At 40.4% G+C, this 20290-nt stretch overlaps 1 protein-coding gene across 1 annotated transcript; it reads right to left on the reverse strand.

The window, feature by feature from the left end:
* Nucleotides 1–903: 903 nt before the first annotated feature.
* Nucleotides 904–13884, reverse strand: LOC149828880 (putative linoleate 9S-lipoxygenase 5). Its single transcript, XM_090017778.1, has 9 exons — nucleotides 13285–13884; nucleotides 8574–8860; nucleotides 5149–5389; nucleotides 4178–4519; nucleotides 3998–4083; nucleotides 3272–3379; nucleotides 2846–3150; nucleotides 2277–2540; nucleotides 904–1884 (listed from the first exon to the last, which is right to left on the reverse strand). The coding sequence occupies exons 1-9, from the start codon at nucleotides 13436–13438 to the stop codon at nucleotides 1113–1115; spliced, it is 2559 nt and encodes an 852-aa protein (XP_089873904.1). The 5' UTR covers nucleotides 13439–13884; the 3' UTR covers nucleotides 904–1112.
* Between the last annotated feature and the right edge of the window lie 6406 nt (nucleotides 13885–20290).

The following is a 20290-nucleotide window of genomic DNA, read 5'->3' on the forward strand; positions in this document are numbered from 1 at the left end:
GGTAGGGAAGTTGTTGTTAAATAGCACATATGGCAGGAGTTGTTTTCCAGAAAACCCTAAAGCTTGCAATAAATTTAGTTCACATTCATATATAAATTCCACTTTGACTCCCTAAAAATATCGGTCAGATAAATCTAAATCTACACCTACAAACAATCAAGTTTAGTTTTAAGATCCATATTAGAGATGAATTCTCATAAATATGTTCAGCATGGTTTGTTGATAGTAATCACATTTTGCGCCATGAAATATTGGTATACTATGGGCCATTGATTTCTGAAATCTTTCAATCACTGCTTTTGAAAATTTTGTGATTATATCATAATTTTATCAGGAATATATCTTTGATAAGATCATGATATTTCCAAAGCATCACCGATATTTATGAGTATGGTTTGAAGTTGCTGCAAGAAAGATGGGTTTTGTACTCTTGTCATTTTGAATAGGAGAACATAGGGATGCAACTGGATCAGATATGGATGGATGTTCAATCCGAGCCCCACATGTTATTTCCAGATATGGATCCTTCAAGAAAAATCTAAATGTGCATTCAGATCGGATTTGGATATGCTCAATCGAATTACTTTGGGACTCAGGTAAGATTCAGATCAGCATTTTAAACTGGATCTAGAGTTGGTCCGAATCAAAATCCGACCTGGTTGCATTTTTTGACATGCAAATAGCTTGTTTTTGTTCTATTTTCCAGGATCTAGTTTTACCACATGTATTTCGGATTCAGATTAATCTTACCTCCTTGTATCTGATTCCGATCACTATTCAAACTTGAATCTACTGTTTACATTTTAGAATCAGATCTGGCAAGATGCGGCCATAATCCAACCCGTTTGCACCCCTTGGGGAACAGGACATGCCGTTGAGAAAAGAGAGGCTTGAACAGACCACTGAACAACTAATTTTTAGGATGATCATAAATTAAAGAGAAGTACAATCAATAATACAGTCAAATACAAGCTCCAGTCCTATCTTTATTACAATATAATGTAAAAATTTCACAAAGACGTGTACCACCAGCAGTATCCTTTTATTGACTCCAGCATCATATATTATCAAGTAAATTGTACCAACACAAACACCAGACGTATAGGAGCTGTCTAAATAGAGACACTGTTAGGGATCCCCTTTCCAGTCAACCCTCCAACCCCAGATAGATCGGATGTATTTGGGTATAAGAGGGTATAGGGGACCTGAACCGGCCCGGCCCGGTTCTTCCACATGCCCGATTCGTTATTCATCTGCATGATCCGGTTCTCGATCTCCACCAACCGATCACCGAAGCGGCGGAAGGCGGCCAGCGCCTCCCCTTCTCCAGTCCATTCAGCATCTGTGTTCTGACCCAGGTACACCTCGTCCGATGAGTGCCTCGACAAGATCTCGATCAGAGCGACGCCCAGTAGGGTCTGCATCTGGGCCGTGATCGTCTTCAAGAAGACCGACTCCGGGTCCCTCTCCAACTCGGCATACTCCTCAGTCCCGGGTTCGGGCATGAACCTCCGGCTCAATGTGGGTCGGTTGGGGAGGTACCCGGCATAAGGGTACTGCCCAAAGTTGACTGCAGCGTGGAGCGCAGACGCGACCCAGATGATGGTGGTCAACGACTCGACGAGCTCTTCCAGGGTCTCCATCTTTGGCCACCAGGGTTCGGCTTTCTTGTCACCATGGCCAACGTATCGGATCTCATGCCACCATGACTGGAGCTCGGCATCGGACTTGATGACATGGTCTGATTCGTAGTAGATGGAGCAGTAATCATGGACCCAGTTCCGGATAGCGAACCATATTTCCAGGCCGTCCACTGCGTACGGATAGTCTTCAATCAATAGGCGGAGACCGTGGGGCTTACTTGAATCATGCACTGCAATTCCCCTGCACATACAACAGGATATATATAAGATGGAGCCCACATTTTATGATCACACACAAAACAAGGGAGAAATCTGGGCATTGGAATTAGAGATGGACCCATTCACAAGCTGTGATCCGACGCTGAATTGACCCTTTGACAGCAGTAATAGTTTCAATTTGAAGTATGGGTAGGGATGTGAATGGATTGGATTTTTATCTGATATCTGACTTAATCTGAATCCCTTTAGTTGGATTTGGTAAGCCAAAACCATATCCAATTATAGTAGAATGTGGATACGGTTTTGATTTTTTGCTACTTGTTAAGTTCAAATCCCAATGGTATCGTTGTATAACTGGTAGGGGTTTGCCTTTTACAAAAAAAAAAATGGGGTTGAGCAAAACCTTGAGCATACCTTTTGACGAGGTCAGCCGGGAGGCCCTGCTCTGTGAAGACCCAACTCTTGTAGACCACAGAAGACATCTCCATGGCATATTTTGCAGGGAAGACGGTCTTTTCGAGCACACCGCCTGCATTGATGAGGATCTGCCTCGCCAGTGCATTGATGTTCATGGTGTCTCGAAAATGAGGGTGCAGCAGCTTGTAGATGGGATGCATCGCACTCAAATTCCTGTTGGTCGCTATCACAAATGGTTCCATGGTTGCATGTGTGTTCAGCCTGCAAAGTTTTTTCAGTTTTCCAAATTAGGCATATGCCAACATTGGCTCTAAACACCTATCTATGTGAGTCCGCTTAAGGCATTCAAGTTGAAGGATGTTACGAGTTCGAAGCCCTAGATGTGCATCCTTTGCCTTAAGGCCAAAGATGATGTCTATGTACGTATGTGTGTGTGTGTGTTAGCATGCTTTACACATGTGTACAAGACTCATTTTAAGAGGCAAATGATTATCAGGACAGTGAACTAAGTACAGCAGGCAGAGCCAGCGCGACTAAGTCTCTAATAAATCGGAAAAAGAGATTACCAATGACTGATAAGCTGATGGTAGCCAGAATCGTCGACAGCAACAAATGCCTTTGCAAGCTGCCACACAGAAGCTTCTACCCCCTCATCAGCCGGAGTGTAAACATTGCTGACTGCACCATGGTGTTGCCCTTCAAGGCTTGGCAAGCTGAGCTCAATAGCCAAAGGCGTTAGTGTGCCATCATCCTTGAGGAAGAGCACTGTTCTTGAAGCATAGATCTTGTTGCCCGTGGTATTGATGCGGTTCAAGTAGGGCATGATTGCATCATGGTGATCCAGGATGAAGAGTTTATTCTTCTCCAAAGCCTAAACAAACCACAGATTATTAATTAACCGATCAATTGAAAACTGATGAAGAGATTTGGTCACAAATTCTTATCAACATTAGCTTCACGATCTGATTAAGCATGTGGTATCTAGATAGTACCTCATCAACTGTTAAGCCGTGCAGGAACTTTTCTATATGTTGGGCTGTAATTGTGCTATCTTGTGGACCATACAGTGCTGGATCAAGCTTGCTTTTTGGAGGGAACTCCTGCATGAACAAAGCCGGTACACCACATAAGAGGCATGATAGTTAAAGAGTTCAAGAACTCAGTGCAAACCGACTCTTGAATGAGCTCATTAGACCAGATTCTCAAGTCTATATATCCAGATTTAACCTTGGTTTATGAGCTAACCAAATAGGAAAAATGACCCAAGATGATTATGGTATTGGACAACATGACTGGTTCTACTTTGGTAATGTATATGTCCTAAACCCTATGAAATATCTTTCGTTTTTTTTATGATGAGAAATCCACACCGAAAACCAGGCTGCCACCAGCGAGGCAAACCCTAGTGTTGGAGCCCATGACCACACTGACTTACGAGGAGCTGAGATCAAAGGAGCGGCTAAGTGCCATGGCTATGTGACACTAACCTATCATATGACAGCATTGAATGGGGTCCATAAGTACAGAGTGCAGGCCCCCACATGAAATGCTGTCATGTGATTGGCTGTCACATAGCTTGTTCTCTGGATCCCTGCTCGCCTTTCATGGCTCACCTTTAAAAGCTACGATCACACCCATGCTCCAGCGGGGTTTGATCCAAAGCCTTCAATCACAAGAAATATCTTTCATAAGCAACTTACTCAGCATGATTCATTTACCTCAAGACGACTAATGATAACAGGGTTAACTCCAGCCAGCATCTCTCTTGCAAACTCTTCGTCTGTCCTCCATGCACTCTTATCATCTACATTCCCGGCATTGCGAAAAGTTATCAAACCATGAAATTCAAGGAAGAAACCATGAACAACTTCAAGATTTGTTTGTCAATTTTTGCTTACTCTGAATCACTTGAGGCATGGGGAACTTGAGGACCCTTTCGCCGTCGGTGCGGACTAACTCCTTGATCATCTCCAACGGAATCATGTCTTTAATTTTGTCAAGAGCAGGGGATTCTGGCAGTTTGATCCCTCCTTCATAGAGATTGAGCACGTCTTGAAACGTATCAAATTCATCTGGAGTTTTGTCGAACAGAGCCTTCAATTCGGGGACGAGGAACTGCACTATGGATTTTAAAGCATATGCGAGAAAGTCAGACATTTTCAGGTGCCCGAATCGCTCGTCCCGGGGAACATAGATGTCCAAGCTGGTCAGCAGCGGCAATCTACTCTCTGTTTTTGGATCTGTTAATACATTAACAGAGGTTAGCAACCTCTTCTTCACATGTTGGCATGTTATATGGTGCAACCATTATCACACACACACACACACACACACGTGCACGAGCATGCATGCACAAATACAGTTGTAGGGGATGTTTGGCAAAGCCAACGTCACAAATCTTCATTTCAATCAAATTTTCGTGATGAAATTTGCAAACTTTTGTTTGTTCAGTAAATTTTGGGGAAAATATCGGCATAGATAAGATTTTAAGAAACTAGGAAGTACGTAAAGCATAAAAATTTGAAAATTACAAAAATAAATGCATGTTAATATCACGATATATTTTGAAAATGTCACGATTTTACAGGGATGATCACTTTTTCTGTATATATCACGATAAACCATATTATTCCCGGAATATTTACTACATTTGTGACTGTGGGTAAAATTTGAAATGTGACCAAGATAATAAGTAGGAAACAAAATGGGTCATGAACTTTGGCTATCTGAGATCATAGTTATCCGATAAATTCATGAACTTGGTCACGTTTTAAACGATGTCAAATGCAATTTTTATAATAAAACCCAGTTTGAGTTTTCTGGAAGACCATGTTAACAAACACAGAAAGAAAGAGAGAAAGGCATTCACCAGACTTAGTGGGTTTGCGGCCGGTCCTTCCTCTGCGCGGATATGGATATTCACTGGACCCTCCAAGAACGGGTCGGGCATAGTCTGGTCCCTTGTCCGGGTTTCCAAGATCATTGTAAAAAGCGTAATCGTAGACGCGATCCCATTCCTGAAGCTGGCCTCTTCCATCTCCTCTCAGGTGCACCAATTCGGTTTGCCTCAGCATCCGCAGTGGTTCTGGGGTCTCACTTGGGAGATAGCTCTGCAATCACCATAATCAGGGTCTCATTATCCATACATCGATCCATTCACTTGTGCCTAGGACAAGTCTTATGGGACCCAAACAGGATCTAGGATAAACTTAGTGACATCCCTTCAACTTGAGTTTGTGATTGGTATGGATCCAGACCAGGATCCATTTGGAGACCCAAACTGGGTCCCAGCACACAAAGTTCTCAACAAAGGGTGGATCTGTCCCAGGTCAGATCCCTAAGGACCTTATCGCGAGAGCCATCAAATGGTCAGCCCTGATTTGGGCCTGCCCAGGTTCTCGTTGGACTTAGGCCTCGGACCAGTTTTTGGGGCTGAGTGCAAACAGCTAAGCCCCGTCATCCGAGGCTTGCTTTGGACAGTACCAAGCCCCATCAAACTTAATTTTTCTCCTATGTCAAGATCAGGGTCTCTGTCGGGCCTGAGCCAGGATTTGGGTCCCGGGTCCAAATTTTGAGCCCAAGGTCCGCCTATTATGTATTGAGTGCCTGCATGCATATCCAGCAACCAGCCCAGTGTCTGCACCTAACCTTATCCAACCTAACAAGAGAATATTATAATAAGGCTACAGGTGAAATTGCATCAGATACAGTCAGGATCATGATTCATCCGAACTCGAATCCAAATTTAAGCAATAAAGTCCAAATCCGAATTCATATACAAAACTGATCCATCAATGTAGATTTGAATCTGGATCCACGTTTTTGTATGGGCACTATGAGACCACTAAAAATTGGTTGAATTCATGTAGCTTATAGGTAAAAATGCATAAATGAACCGGTTTTCTTTGGGATCCAACATAAATCCAAAAAAAAGGAAAATGACAATTTGAATCCAAACCCAAACCCAAATTGGGTCCAACAGTATAAGCCAATACAATAAAAAATGCCTTCGCACTTCATTTTAAAATCCATATTAAAAAACAATATATCATATTCGGATCGAAATTTTCACTAAATCCAATCCATTTACGCTCTAGTGACCATGTTGAATCAAAATATTTAATACCTTGTGTTGTCCACTCAGCAAACATGGAGAGCATTGTGGTCGTAATTAAATGGGAACAATACCCCTTGAGAATCCAAGAAGCTTCTTTTAATAAAATCACTAAGGTCCCCCCCACATATTATATACTTTAAACTTCAAGTGACCAAAGTATCTTATATTATCCTTTTCTTCCACAACCCACAATGAGCTTTTACATTCACTCTTTCTTTTATGACGAAGAAAAACCAATGTTGCCAATATCGGTATCGGCCCTGTATCGTTTGGCTAACGATTCAGGAATCGGCCGAATCCCAATACTAAAGTGAATTTGATCTGAATCGGTCAAAAAATAATTAAAAAATATTACATATCAATCAGAACATGACATCTGTTAAAGTTATTAAAATGATATTCAAAATAATTTTAAGTATTTTTATCTATTAAAAAACAGCCTACAGGAGCGAAATCGTATCGATTTTCTGCCTATATGATTTGTATCGGCCGATACAGGATGATACACACCGATACTGACAGCATGAAAGGCCAGCTCAGTAAGTCTGGTGGACCTGGTCCTCCACCACATGTATCATCATAATACAAACTATAATAAACTTGGGATTCTTTTGATATCATGGACAGCCATATGCTGCAGGATATTTCACATGCACAAACAATATTTTGTTTAGCTTGACTATCCACTATGAAACACATCAAAACTTTTTCAGTTATATATTAAAAAAAAATTCATTGTTCTTTTTGTGCAATATTTGTGTTATCTCTATTCCTTCTCCATCTTTCCTATTCTTGAGCTACTGCTGATATCTATATCTATATATATATATCCCCAAAAAACAATAAACCACTAGGGCCTAGTTTGTTTTCACTAAATAAATATCTAGATAATTTTGATATTTTTTTCAAGATTGAACTTTCAACAGCATCAAAACAGTAGGGCCTAGTTTGTTTCATGCAACTTTCACGGGAAAGTGCTGAGCTGACAATCCTGATGCAATCATTTTTCACTATTAATGAAACAAACATCAGATTATCAAGGTGAGAAAGTGTCATGCCCATACAAGTGGGCTCTAGTTTTTTTCCATCAGCTACCACTTTGTGTATAAATCCTTTCATACTTCCCTCATATGAAAGCCTTCACATGATATGGCTGAGCTGGTAGGATTTTTTAGCAATCCATGCCTAGTCTCATGTAAAAGCCTTTCATTTACGTAAGAACGAAACAAACGACACTCCGGGGGCACATCCGAAAGTGGGAAAATAATGAAAAAAATGAGAGTGAAATAGAACAAGGTATTCTAATTGCTCCAAGTAAGAGAAACATTTTCCCATGAAAATTTTCTAAAAATCTAAGTTATTCACTTCAAAATCTGAAGTTTTTATATGACTATCTATCTCCAACTTTTACATCTCAAACTCAAACAATAGAGAGTTTTTCATATGGGAACTTCTCATATGTATTTTTTTCATGAGTTTTTTCTTTTTTAGTTCTAAACATGGCTTATATGCCGAGGATATTTTAAAAAACATAAGCTTTAATTAACAACCCCAAAAGCAAAAAAAATCAGAAAATTAAATCTTTTGATTTGCATCTAGAATAGAGCCCCAATGGAAAAAGATCCAGTCATCCCTAATGTCATACCTACCTTGGATCCGGGTACTAGGCAAACAAAATGAAGGATTGCTGGGGAAATGGTGGTGCATGGGCGCTGTGTGAGGAGAAGGAAGAATGGACCGGGTGCCTCAAAGCCAAATATGGTCCGAGTGAATACTTGAAATGCGATAACTTATTGGATTTTCATTTAAGGTGAGAGAGAAAGTATGCATGCTGACAGTGTTAGGACAATGACCCTAAGTACGGCAGGCATAGGTCTTTGATCTTGAGGGTGATTTCTCAGTGTAAATATCACAAAAAATATAGACTCCTTTTCCTAACCATGTGGGCATCCAAAGTTAAAGATATGATCAGGCTGGGCCCCATAACTCAGACCATGAGTTTTTGGGACATGCTTTGCCATATATTGTGTAAGGGAACATTCCCTTGCTGGCTCTTTAAAGCTGCAAACTCATCAAAGTTCCACTTTTGCTTAACAATGCTTAAACCTCACTGTTCCATTGCAATCCAGTTAGGGAAAACTATTTTCTAATGTGTATTTTTTTCTGAAGAAAATTACCTGATTGGCGAAGAAAACGCGGTCATACTTGTATTTATCGGCAGGATAGACCCAAGAATTGCACACAAAGTGAACCTTTCCCTTCCCAGGAACGTCGTCGATCGTCAGCGTTTTCAGGAAAAACTCACTCTGGTGATTGTTTTTTATAATGAACGCCCCCGGAACTCCGAATTCCTCATCCCATTTGAAGCTCACTTTGAACATGCTTTCGCCGACCAAAACGGTGTCTGGCAACTTGGGCCAGTCTTCTAGGAATGATTCTTCTCCGACTAGGTGGCGCCCATTCTCTGCAAAAAAGTTTAGTGTACAGGCTTAGCTTACTATCTAAATTTAGACATAACCATCTTTGCTAGTTTTATGAAGCTAAGCTTGAGAATGCTGGTGGTAGTGGTGGGGGGTATGTGTGTGTGTGTGAGAGGGGCTCTGCTTGTCTCGTAGGAGAAGCTAGTGCAAGTCACCTTATGTTCATGGGACGTTCTAAGTTCAAATCCCAATATAGTATCATTGTATAACCGGGGCAGGGGTTTGCCTAACCCCTTACACCAGCTTGCCTTTAAAAAAGAAAAAGAAAAAAAAGAAAGAGGGGTCTTGAGAGAGGAAGAGATTGGTTGGAACATATTAAATGTGGAAAAGCAACAGACTTATTATTCTGGGTAAGCAGAACTGTGGAGGCTCATTTTGAGTAGCATGAGCTACTTGAACAGGCCATCACATGCCTTATACCCCAACTAACCTGAACTTAGGGTGGAACAAGTGTCCTTTCATAAATAGGACTATTTAGGTAATCAAGGACAAGTTGTTAGTGTCCATATTGACTTTTACACAAGTGAAATTTTCAACTTCCTTAACTTTGCAGTAAAGAATTGAGTTGAAAGTGACATAAGAAAAAAAGTTGATTCCCCAATATGCCTTTTAATAGATAAACTTGCAAAAAGAAGAATCGGTTCCTTCTTTCTCATGATTTGGCACAAAGCAAGGAATACAAATTAAACTTATAAAAAAATACATATATTAAATATTGATTGTTCCCCCCCTTTTTTAGTAATTACATATAACTATGGCTAGAAGATTATATAGGTCTTGGCTTCATTACTCTCAAGAGTATCGTTCTCTTCATAGAATTATTGATTTTCTTATGTTTGCGTTAAATGTATTGTAACCTTTAGGCTCTACATGCGACCTCTAGAGTAATTTGATGAATAGATAAGCCTTTTACAGAGAAAACAACAAAACAATGGCTCACAATGTTCTTCTAAAATTTGGCAAAACAAATAGTAATTTTGGCAAGCTAAATGTAAACAAATACTTAAAATTTATTTTTAAATATTTTTAATATTATTTTAATAGATTTAACACACGTCATGTTTTGATTGACACTTAATATTTTTTAACCAATTCAGAACGATTCACTTGAGTATCGGTATTGGTCAATTCATCTGAAGCGTTAGCCAAACAATACGGGGCACAACCGATACTGACAACATTGAGAGAGAGAGAGAGAGAGAGAGTCGCACATGGAGCCGGGATCGGGTGCAATATGATTGCACAAAAATTGTGCATTAAGCACCGGATCACCCTCTATCAGGTCTTGGGCCCCACACTTGACAAGCACTGTCTCCAAGATGGAGGGTGATCAGATGCTTAATGCACAAATATGTGTGCAATCATATTGCACCTAATCTTTTCAGGTCATACATAAGGACATTATTCTTCTACGAGAGACAATTAAAATGAACACTAGGGACATAATCGACTTTAGAGCTTAGGAAGTCGGTCAACACAAAAGATAAAATCATATCTGATATAGGTCCACCCAATGAGGTTGTTCAGGTCATTTTTCATAGTGAAGAGTAGGTGGGCGTTTTAAAAGTTAAACCAACATGATCCTATCATATGCTACATGATAGGGTAAATGTATATTTACTTTACAACGGATATATCATATATAACACCTGCTCGATCTGGAGAAACGTCGTGGTATGGTTGTCGATTCTACCCAACAGCTAAAATTTCCAATAACATTTATTTTTAGGTTTTAACTAAAGTTCAAAGCAAGTCTTGGATAAAAAAAACCTAACTATTTGTTCATGATGACCATGAAGGGGAAACTGATGAAAATGATGACATTGATGATGAAGACACATACAACCTACTTGAATTAAAAAGAAAAAAAAGGAAGAAGTCGATTTCATCTATGCATTTTGATCGGTTCTGTAAAATTATGGAAATAGTAATCAATTCTATACCATGAATTGGTACAAATTAGGCAAAGAAAAACACTAAAAAGCGAAAAATGTCCCAAATAATGACCGGTTCGAGGCGAGGGGGTGCCGGCGATTTTTTTTTTTTTTTTTTTTGGGGGGGGGGGTAGGTCAAGTGATGGACTGCATATTGGCAGGCCACCGAGTGTGCACCTACTTTTGACCTTTAGACAAGGGACACTCACGTCTCATCTCCTACTAAATGCCAGAAGCCCTAGTGGTGTTTTTTGTTGTTTTGAAGGCAAGTTAGGGTTAGGCAGACCCCATCAGTTATTATTCCACCTATCATTGGGGTTTGAACCTGCAACATCCCACCAAAAGGTCCTACCAAGCACGTGGAGCCCCGTCAGTAAAGGAGGATGTGTTTTAAAGATGGAATTAAACATTGGGTGAGAAAATGAACAAACTTTTTTTTTTTCCATTTTGTCAAGTTTGCTTTTCTCATGAAACAAAGCCGGCCCTGATTAAACCCTTTTCTAGGGAAGAAAAACATTACCCTATGACTAAGTTGGAGGAGGCTGCCGATGCTGAGACCAATTTTTTCTTATGAATTTTACTTACTTCCACATGCATGGAAAGTGATTCATTTTCTTTCAAAAGAAAGAAAGAAAGAAAGTGATTCATTGGTAATCAAACAACGATCACCACAAAAGGCAAAGAGTACAACTTTTGTCTTTTCATAGAATCACTTCATTTGAGTTTTCTTGCTTCCCAAGGAACTTCGATTCAAAACTATTCCTTTTCCCCCCCATGGAGTACAAATCTCCAAGAAATAAGAAAGGACAAGAATATGAGTCCTGATCTGGTGCAATCACATGGCACAAAAATTGTTCATTAAGCACCTGATTGCTCTCCATCAGGGCCTTCCCAAGATGGAGGGTGATCAGGTGCTTAATGCACAAATATTTGTGCAATCATATTGCACCTGATCCTTTCTTGAATATGAGAACCCACTTCCCACTAAACACTTATTGTGCAAGACAGACCATAGCCTTTGGTTTTGAAACCATGGATGACATCCTTCTAGAAAGTGGATTGGGCTTGAGTACTTTACAAAGTGCTATTGCTAACCTATGTCACAATGGTTCGTGGACTCGAGAAATGGACGCGAGGACATAGAATTTTTTAATTTTTAATCAATATAAATTTATTCTTGAATATTTTTTTACATTAAAAATAGCTTTTTATTGAAGTAAAATCAGAATATAATAAAATATAATTTCAAGAATATTAAAATAATGCATACTTGTGGGTGGCCGACGTGTCTGCTCGTGTCAGCAGGGATACACAGCCAAAAATGTTGTGTCCCTGTGACATAACATAGTCGCTAATGCGTGTAACAATTTCTTGTGTAAATTACAATCACAGAAAGTCGCTAAGCTTGAGCGATTTTTGCTATAAAATAAAACATAGAAAATCGTTACATGTGAAGCGCGTCTTTCTCTAAAGTACTCGGGTCGGATCACTGGATCTGCCCAGATGGCACTATGGGCATCATTTAAGTGTCTGGTTATAGGGAGTGGCTATAAGCCGTGGCTACCCAGTAGCCAGTAGCCACGTGTTCAAGACTTTTCCCACGGAGAAAATGGAGGCATTGTTTCTTCATTTTATTCTTCCAGACTGAAAAAAATACTGAACATTCCTTCTCCCCTGCGACGAACGTCGGGCTCTGCCGGCCGGAAATAATCGATGGGAGGTTGTTCCGATGGAGGTCGAGCTTCGTCACGGAAGTCAGACGGTCGAAGCTAGCCGGAATCTCACTGGAAAGGAGTTTTTTCGAGAAGTTCAGCTCAGTGAGATTGCGGAGCTCGCTGACCGCCGGAGGGATCTTGCCCGTCAACCGGTTGGAGCCTAGGTAGAGTTGGTGGAGCCGTACTAGCCGGCTGTTTGAGTCGGGGATCGAACCGGTCAAGCGGTTGGCACTGAGGGCGAGAAAAATGAGTCGGGTGAGGTTGCCGTCAGGCAGGATGGGCCTGGCGAGATCCTTGAGGCCGAGACAGGCGAGGGATGCGGTACAAGTCCGCCCGGTTGCTGCCAAAAAACCGGCCGGCAGAGCCTGACGTCGTTCGTCAGAGGCGTTGAGGGAGGGTTTCATGTTTTAGTTTGGAAAGGTAAAATAGGTAAAAAGATGTTCCTATTTTCTCTACGTTTTTCCAGCCTTCCAGCTTCGACACGTGGAGAAGGGTCATATGCCATATAGCTAGCTCTCTCCCTCTGTTTGTGTGTGTATGTATGAGAGAGTGTACTAAAATCTCAAAATGGAACGGAAAAATGAAGCAAATAAACAGAATAACCGAAACCAAACTGAGAAAAAGAACAAAAAAGGAAGAATTTAGGAGTGCAAGCATAACAAGAAGCGTTCCCTGAAAATAGGAGGAGAAAACAAAGGGAAGAGGGAAGAAGGAAGAAGGAAGAAGGAAGAAGGAAGAAGGGAGGCCACATCTACTCACCGGGATCGGTGTGAACAGCACTGACGAGCTGGAGGGAGACGCCCTGACCCAGCAGCTCTCGGATGCCGTCGAGCAGCGAAGCGTTGAAGTCGTTGAAATCCAAGACGTTCTTCCTCTGCAGCACCACCATCCCCACCAAGATCCTTTTCTCCATCTTCACTTCCTCCTCAGACAACAGCGACGAGGGATTGGGCTTGCCTGTCCCAAAGATCAATCAGAACTTGGAGCTCAGGGACGACAGGAACGATCTCAGGCACTCTTTCCTCTCTCTGCAACGAAGACTACTGCGAAAGGATTTCGATCCAGAAGAAGAAGTCTGTTCCTTGGTGTCCCCCATCGCCGGATGGGAAAGGGTTTAAATAAGTGAGCCCTTTCGAAAACAGACAAAAATATAGCAATGAATTAAGCGAAGGAAGACTGAAGAGAAGACCTGGCTGCTGAGTCACACGAAGTTTCTTCTCTCTCTCATTGATGGTCAAGGTTGTACTGCGCGGAGTCATGCATTCGAATTGTAATGCGTTCAAGTGTGAAGGGAAGGAAAAAGAAAAAACCTTGGAATAGAATAACCCAATCTTATTTTTGTACCCCGGCTTACTTTTCTTCGTGGAAGTGGTCACGCCGTACTTCCTAAGACATTGATTCAGTGCCTCTCTCTCTCTCTCTCTCTCTCTCTCTCTCTCTATATATATATATATATATATATATATATATATATATATATATATATATATATATATATAAAAAAGAACTGAACATATTGAGCCTCGCCTTATAGGTTTTAAGTGTTTGATGATAAATCTGAACCATTAGATGTGTTTAACATGATAAATCGACTCTTGGATTATGTTTTTTTTGATGAAAATACAGTCTAGAACAACTGATATCTTTTATAAAGGTCAGATTTCAATGATCAAAAGCCAGTTTCCACTAAAAAAATATATAAATAACATCTACACGTGCAAAAAAGTACTATGATTTTTGAAAGTAATTAATGAGACTTAATGAAAAAGGAGGCTTAAGGAACATATTTCTCTCTTTCTCTATGTATATATATATATATATATATAATCACTAGAATATGAAAAGTAAAAATACAGGCATTTTCAATACTTTTTTTGCAGATCCAACCATGTGGATGTGTTTAACATGGTGAATTTTTAAGAATCAACCATTGGATTGGATGATGTATTTTCAATAAAAAAAATATGATTTTTGAATGTTTGGATATTTATGAAAGTTATGAGTCATTGATTTTAAAGCCTTAACACTACAAGAAAAACCCTTATTAGCGACGGATTTTTGTGACGGATTTTTTCCGTCGCCAATTAGCGACAGACTTAGCGAGAGAACATTATCCGTCGCCAATCTTTAAAATATTTTTTAAATTAGCGACCGTATAAATTTTGTCTCAAATCCGTCGCTAATTATCGACAGATCGACGACAAAAAATTTTCACTGCAAAACTGTAGGAAATTAGCGACGAATTTAGCGAGAGAATTTTTCCTTCGCTAATCCGTCGTTAATTAGCAACGAAAAAATTCCCTCGCTAAATTCGTCGCTAATTTTCGATTTAAACCGTCCCACCTAAGGCACGAAATTTTCCCTCTCTCCCCCATTCGAAATTTAAATTGATGTTCGATTTAAACCGAGCCTCGTGCTCCCGCTGCTCGATGAAGCCGAGCCTCATGCTCGCCGCAGTAAGGCTCACCGGATGATCCTGTCGGACGATGTCGACCGCCGCGACTGTCGTCGCCCAACTCCGACGCAGTAGAGAAGGGCGGAGGAATCTCGATGAAGGGCGTGCGGATCGCGGGCGGCCGTTGTACCTGGACATGCAGGCGACGTCGTCGGTGGACCCGCGGGTGCTGGACGCGATGCTGCCCTTCTTCACTAGCCGCTTCGGCAACCCCCATTCCTGCACTCACCTCTACGGCTGGGAGTCAGACGAGGAGGTCGAGCGCGCCAGGGATCAGGTCGCTTCCACTCCACCTACCTCCCCGTTGGCTCTGACGACCTCCTCGACCTCGACCGCCTCCGCGACGCCATCCGCCCCGACATCGGCCTCATCTCCGTCATGGCCGTCAACAACGAGATCGGTCCATTCCGACCTCTACGAGACCCAATCGAAGATCTTGGGGTCGAGGGAGTACGACTTGCTGGGATCCGGTGGTGGGTCGTCCTCCTCCTCTGTCGTCGTCGACGAATCGCTCCAAGTCCGGCTTATTGCTGCCTGAATACCTCCCGGCAGCGAGCAAAATTTTTTTTTAATTTTTTTTAAAATTTTAGCGACGGATTAGTGACAAATATTATTTGTCGCTAATTGAAAATAATAAAGGATTCGTGACGGATATTATCCATCGCTAATTTAAAATAGTGACAGACTCGCGACAGATCATTTCCGTCGCTAATCCATTGTAAATTAGCGACAGATTAGCGACAGATAAGTTTTGTTGCTACTTAGCGTCGAAAAATTCACGATGAAAGTTATCAGTCTCTAATCCGACGCTAATCTGTCGCTAAACTGTTTAGCGACGAATTAGCGATGGATTTAGGTCGTCGCTAATCCACATGTTTCTTGTAGTGTAAAGAAATTTTCGGTTCTACATCAAAATCAGATACCTCAGGAACATGTTCTTATAAAATCAAGCAGGAAGATCATATTTGTACCATTAGATTCAAGAGAAAAGAACAAAAAATCTATGAAAATCATGGTTAAATTCTAGTCTCTCTCTCTCTCTCTATATATATATATAATCACTAGAATATGAGAACTAATGTGTGAACTGCTATTTTTTATGAATTTTTGTTCTTTTCTCTTGAATCTAACAATACTGATGTTACATGCTTAATTTAATAAGAACATACTCTTTGAATCATCCGATTTTGATGCATAAATGAGATTTTTTTGAGGCTTTTAAATCAATGAATCATAATTTTCATAAATGTTTAAGCATTCAAAAATTATATTTTTTCATAAAAAATACATTATCCAATCCAATGGTTGATTTCTAAAAGTTCACCATGTCAATCTCATCAACATGGTTGGATTTACAAAAAAAAGTGTTGAAAATAACTATATCTTTAATTCTCATGTTTTAGTGACTTTCTCTCTCTCTCTCTAGAGAGCCGAAAAAAATTCAACATTACCACTCATAAAGATCAACAAAATGTTGAACCCATGAACTGAACAAGAGCAAAAATCCAAAACAAATAAAGAATATCAGATAGAAAAAATGGGCTCACACCAGAGCCGCTTGCCTAGATTGTGGTAAAAGAGAGATAGCGTTAGTAGGAGGGAGCAAAATATCACTAAAATGCATACGCAAGATCGCATAAACATCTACCAAGATTTTATGCACCAGGTTTTGAATGTTAACCAGAATTTGACGAAAATGAGCATCGTTTCATGCCATCCAAACAAACCACCAAGAAGTAAGCAACCATGTTCGCCAGATGAACCTCCACTTCGTGCTGCGCCTAATACAAACTGGGCCCAAGATCAGATCTAGCGCAAAGGACTCCTCCTTAACAAATACTTTCAGATGCCTTCAGGTCCTGCTAAAGAGTTCCACAAATATTGGGCAAGACCAGAACAAGTGAAACATAAATTCTTCTGTAGCTTGACAAAGCACACACAAACTCGGAAGCTGAATGTTCCACTTCTTTAAATTACTATGGGTCTGGATCCTATTATGCAAAATTAACCAAGACAGGACTCGAGAACGGGGAGAAGGACCCTTTGCCCAAAGCACATCCTCAGGCAACCAATCAGCCCCCGGGGGGAGCAACGATCTGCAGACTTTTTTTGTGAGGAATGCTTCGCTTGGCGCCAACGTCCATTACAACCACTGACCAAAATTTTTGGAGTCCTCAAAATGGTCTCTAAAGCAAACTAAATCCCTCAACCATGATTTACGCAAGTGCGCGAGCGACAAACCCCGGGTTCCCAGACGAACTGAGATAAGAGCAGGAGCCCCATATTTAGCAAGAAGCAAATGAGTACAGGGGTTATTCGGTTGGTGGGCCAACCAACATTGCTTGGTGACAAGAATAATGCTCCGCAGTCCGGGTGCAGGAATGCCTAAACCAGCCATACGCTGAGGTAAGACCACCGAACGCCAACCAATTAAGTGACACTTACCCTTGAGTTGACACCTAGACCATAGAAAACCTGCCAGCAAGCGCGTTAGCTGTTTCTCTACTCCCACAAACATCACAAACATAGACATAAAAAATTCTGGAATAGTTGAAAGAACATGTCTGACTAAGGTTAGACGACCAACGATGGAGAGATAAGACGACTGCCACGAAAGCATATTGCGCTTCACTTTTTGAAGCGTCGAAGCCCAAGCAGCAGAAGAGAGGTGCTTCACTTGTAACGGCAAGCCAAGGTACATAATTGGCATGTCAAAAATAGTGCAATTAAAAATTCTCTTTCCAGTTGCAAGCATATTGGCATGAACATTGAACATGGTAATAGAGCATTTGGTCTCATTTAGAGAAAACTCAGATAGAGAGAGAAAGAACTGAATGATAAGCTTGAACCTAAGCATCTGTTGAACATTTGCACGATAAAAAATGATCATATCATCAGCATAAGTAAGAATATGACCCAAGAAGTCAGAAACCTGCAATGGATCAATGAAACACGATACAATAACCCGCTTAAGCAAGACCACAAGACCCTTAACAACTGCATTGAACAATAAAAGCGATAGGAGGCACCATTGCCGCAAACCCCGCCCCAGCTTGAACCAGTCTCCTCTAACACCATTGATATTTAACATGGCCTGGGCATTTGAGACCAGCTCCCTCACCCAACCCGAAAAACGATGACCAATACCAAAATTTGCTAACATTTGAAATAAGAATGGCCAATGCACAAAGTCAAAAGCTTTAAGAAAATATAATTTAATGACAAAGTAAGGATGACCGCTATGCTATAAGGAATGAACAACCTCGGACGTCATGATGAACGAGTGTTGTACCCTCTTATTATCGATAAAGGCAAACTGAAAGTTTGAAAAAATCTGGTTAGCCATCGATTTCAACCTATTCGTCAAAACCTTGGCAAACATCCGATAGAGAGCACTCATAACTGAGATTGGGCGGAATCGTGAAATATCAGTGGCCTCATCATCTTTCGGAATGAGCAAAATAATAACAACATGAAAATGATAAGGCAGTCTGGAGTTACGATGAAAATCATTAAACATGCTCACCATGTCTGATTTAACACAGTCCCAAAAGATTCTAAAAAAGTCTACATAAAACCCGTCAATGCCAGACACTTTCCAACCCAACAAATCCTTAATGGTCCTTCCTAAAAATTTCATCATCAGAGAACCTCCTTTGCATAGATCTGGCTTGCTCAGGCTGAATTGACCCAACTAAGACATTACCAAAGACACCCTTTGCAGTTACCGAAGCAGAATATAAGTCCTTAAAATATATCGAGACTGTCAGATTAACGTGTTGAATGAGATAGAAACACCTCCAATGGAGATAGAATGAATGACCTTTCTCCTGTGACGATGTAAAGCATGAGTAAAAAAAAATTTAGTGTTGTCATCACCGGCCGCAAGCCATTTCATCCTAGACCTCTGCTTTCAACGAATTTTCTCTTTGACCCTCCAACTTTTCAAGAGCATAGTTAATTTTAAGGGCCTTGCCTGGTGGATACTGAGAAGTTGCAAATAAAAGAGAAAGAGAAATTCCAAATGCCTAAGAATCTTTTAATTATCATGCCATCATAATTTTAGCATTTTTCAAAGACCCCTTAACTTTTGCGGCATTCAAGCAAAAATCCATGTTTCTGTTGGGTTATCTTTTCATGTTGATTATGAAATCAAAATTTGGAAACGTAACAAATATTCATTGCCATTGAGTGTCAATGATTACTGGAGAAAAACAGAGTTTTTGTTTCACTTTTTATTTTAGACGAAGAAATCACAAGTTAAAATGTTGACGCCAAAATGTTCCCTTAAGGGATAACTGGGTTTACCCAACCGACCCTCTGTCCCAAACCAATTATACCTGACCTAACCCAACGACCTGATTTTAATGGACTCATGCGTTTGGATCAGTTCTAAATTATAGACCCGTAATGGAAACAGGTTGAGTCCTGGAGCATTGTAAACGAAGACTTGAACCATTTTGGACCCAACTTGTTTTTTATACCCAACTCAAAAGGTTTCCCCATATTACAAAACCAAACCGACCCGAACGCAACTCGATTATGTAATAAAATCCATCTTATTCTTAAGTCGACCTCAACCAAAACCTGATTCATACTGGAATCAACTTGAACCCAAATCAATTATGTACCCAAACCCGTTGAACTGGCCCGATACAATCATTGATGTTTCTTTTATTTCAACTAGAACTGATTGGTTGGCATTGCGATATTATATTTATATTTGGATTTCGACATTACTTAGAACAGCCAATAAAAATTTTCATTTGTCAATATATATTCTTAATGAATAGTTGATTCTATTAATTTGCATATTTCTTGAATGACAGGTAATTAGGTTCTAAATTACCAACCAATACTCGAACTGAAACTCGAAACCGTTCAAACCTTGATTATATACCCATTAAACTATATGAATTTAGGTTTTTCAGCCATACCCAAACCCAAACCCAAACCCAAACTCAAACTCAAACTCGAGAGAGAGAGAGTATGTATTGTAAAGTTAATCATTCACTGTCATAAATGCCAACCTTCTCACCAATTGTTAGTATGCAAGGACAACACTTCATAGCCATTTGTCACTTGAACATGAGCTGCATGCATTAAATAGTCTGCATCTAGTTTCACCAAATCCAATATGGAAAATGTCTCATAGATATAGCACAGAGCGTTTCCTGCTACTTACAGGTACAGTCTTGATCAAAACTTATCCACTTGAAGTCTTGCACATGATCGCTTGGTTTTTGGGTTCTCCATGCTAAAGAAAAATTTGAACATCACCCAAACTTCACTTTTCTTTTCTTTTTTCCA

Source organism: Nuphar pumila, chromosome 9, assembly GCF_984573655.1.
Source record: "Nuphar pumila chromosome 9, dmNupPumi1.hap1.1, whole genome shotgun sequence".
NCBI classification, from domain to species: domain Eukaryota; kingdom Viridiplantae; phylum Streptophyta; class Magnoliopsida; order Nymphaeales; family Nymphaeaceae; genus Nuphar; species Nuphar pumila.

Coding starts and splice junctions, on each gene's coding strand:
- LOC149828880 (XM_090017778.1), bottom strand. CDS start 13,438: ATGGAGAAAAGGATCTTGGTGGGGATGGTGGTGCTGCAGAGGAAGAAC. Junction 3,380..3,997: donor TTATCATTAGTCGTCTTGAG/GTAAATGAATCA, acceptor TTGTTCATGCAG/GAGTTCCCTCCAAAAAGCAA. Junction 2,541..2,845: donor CATCAGCTTATCAGTCATTG/GTAATCTCTTTT, acceptor AAAACTTTGCAG/GCTGAACACACATGCAACCA.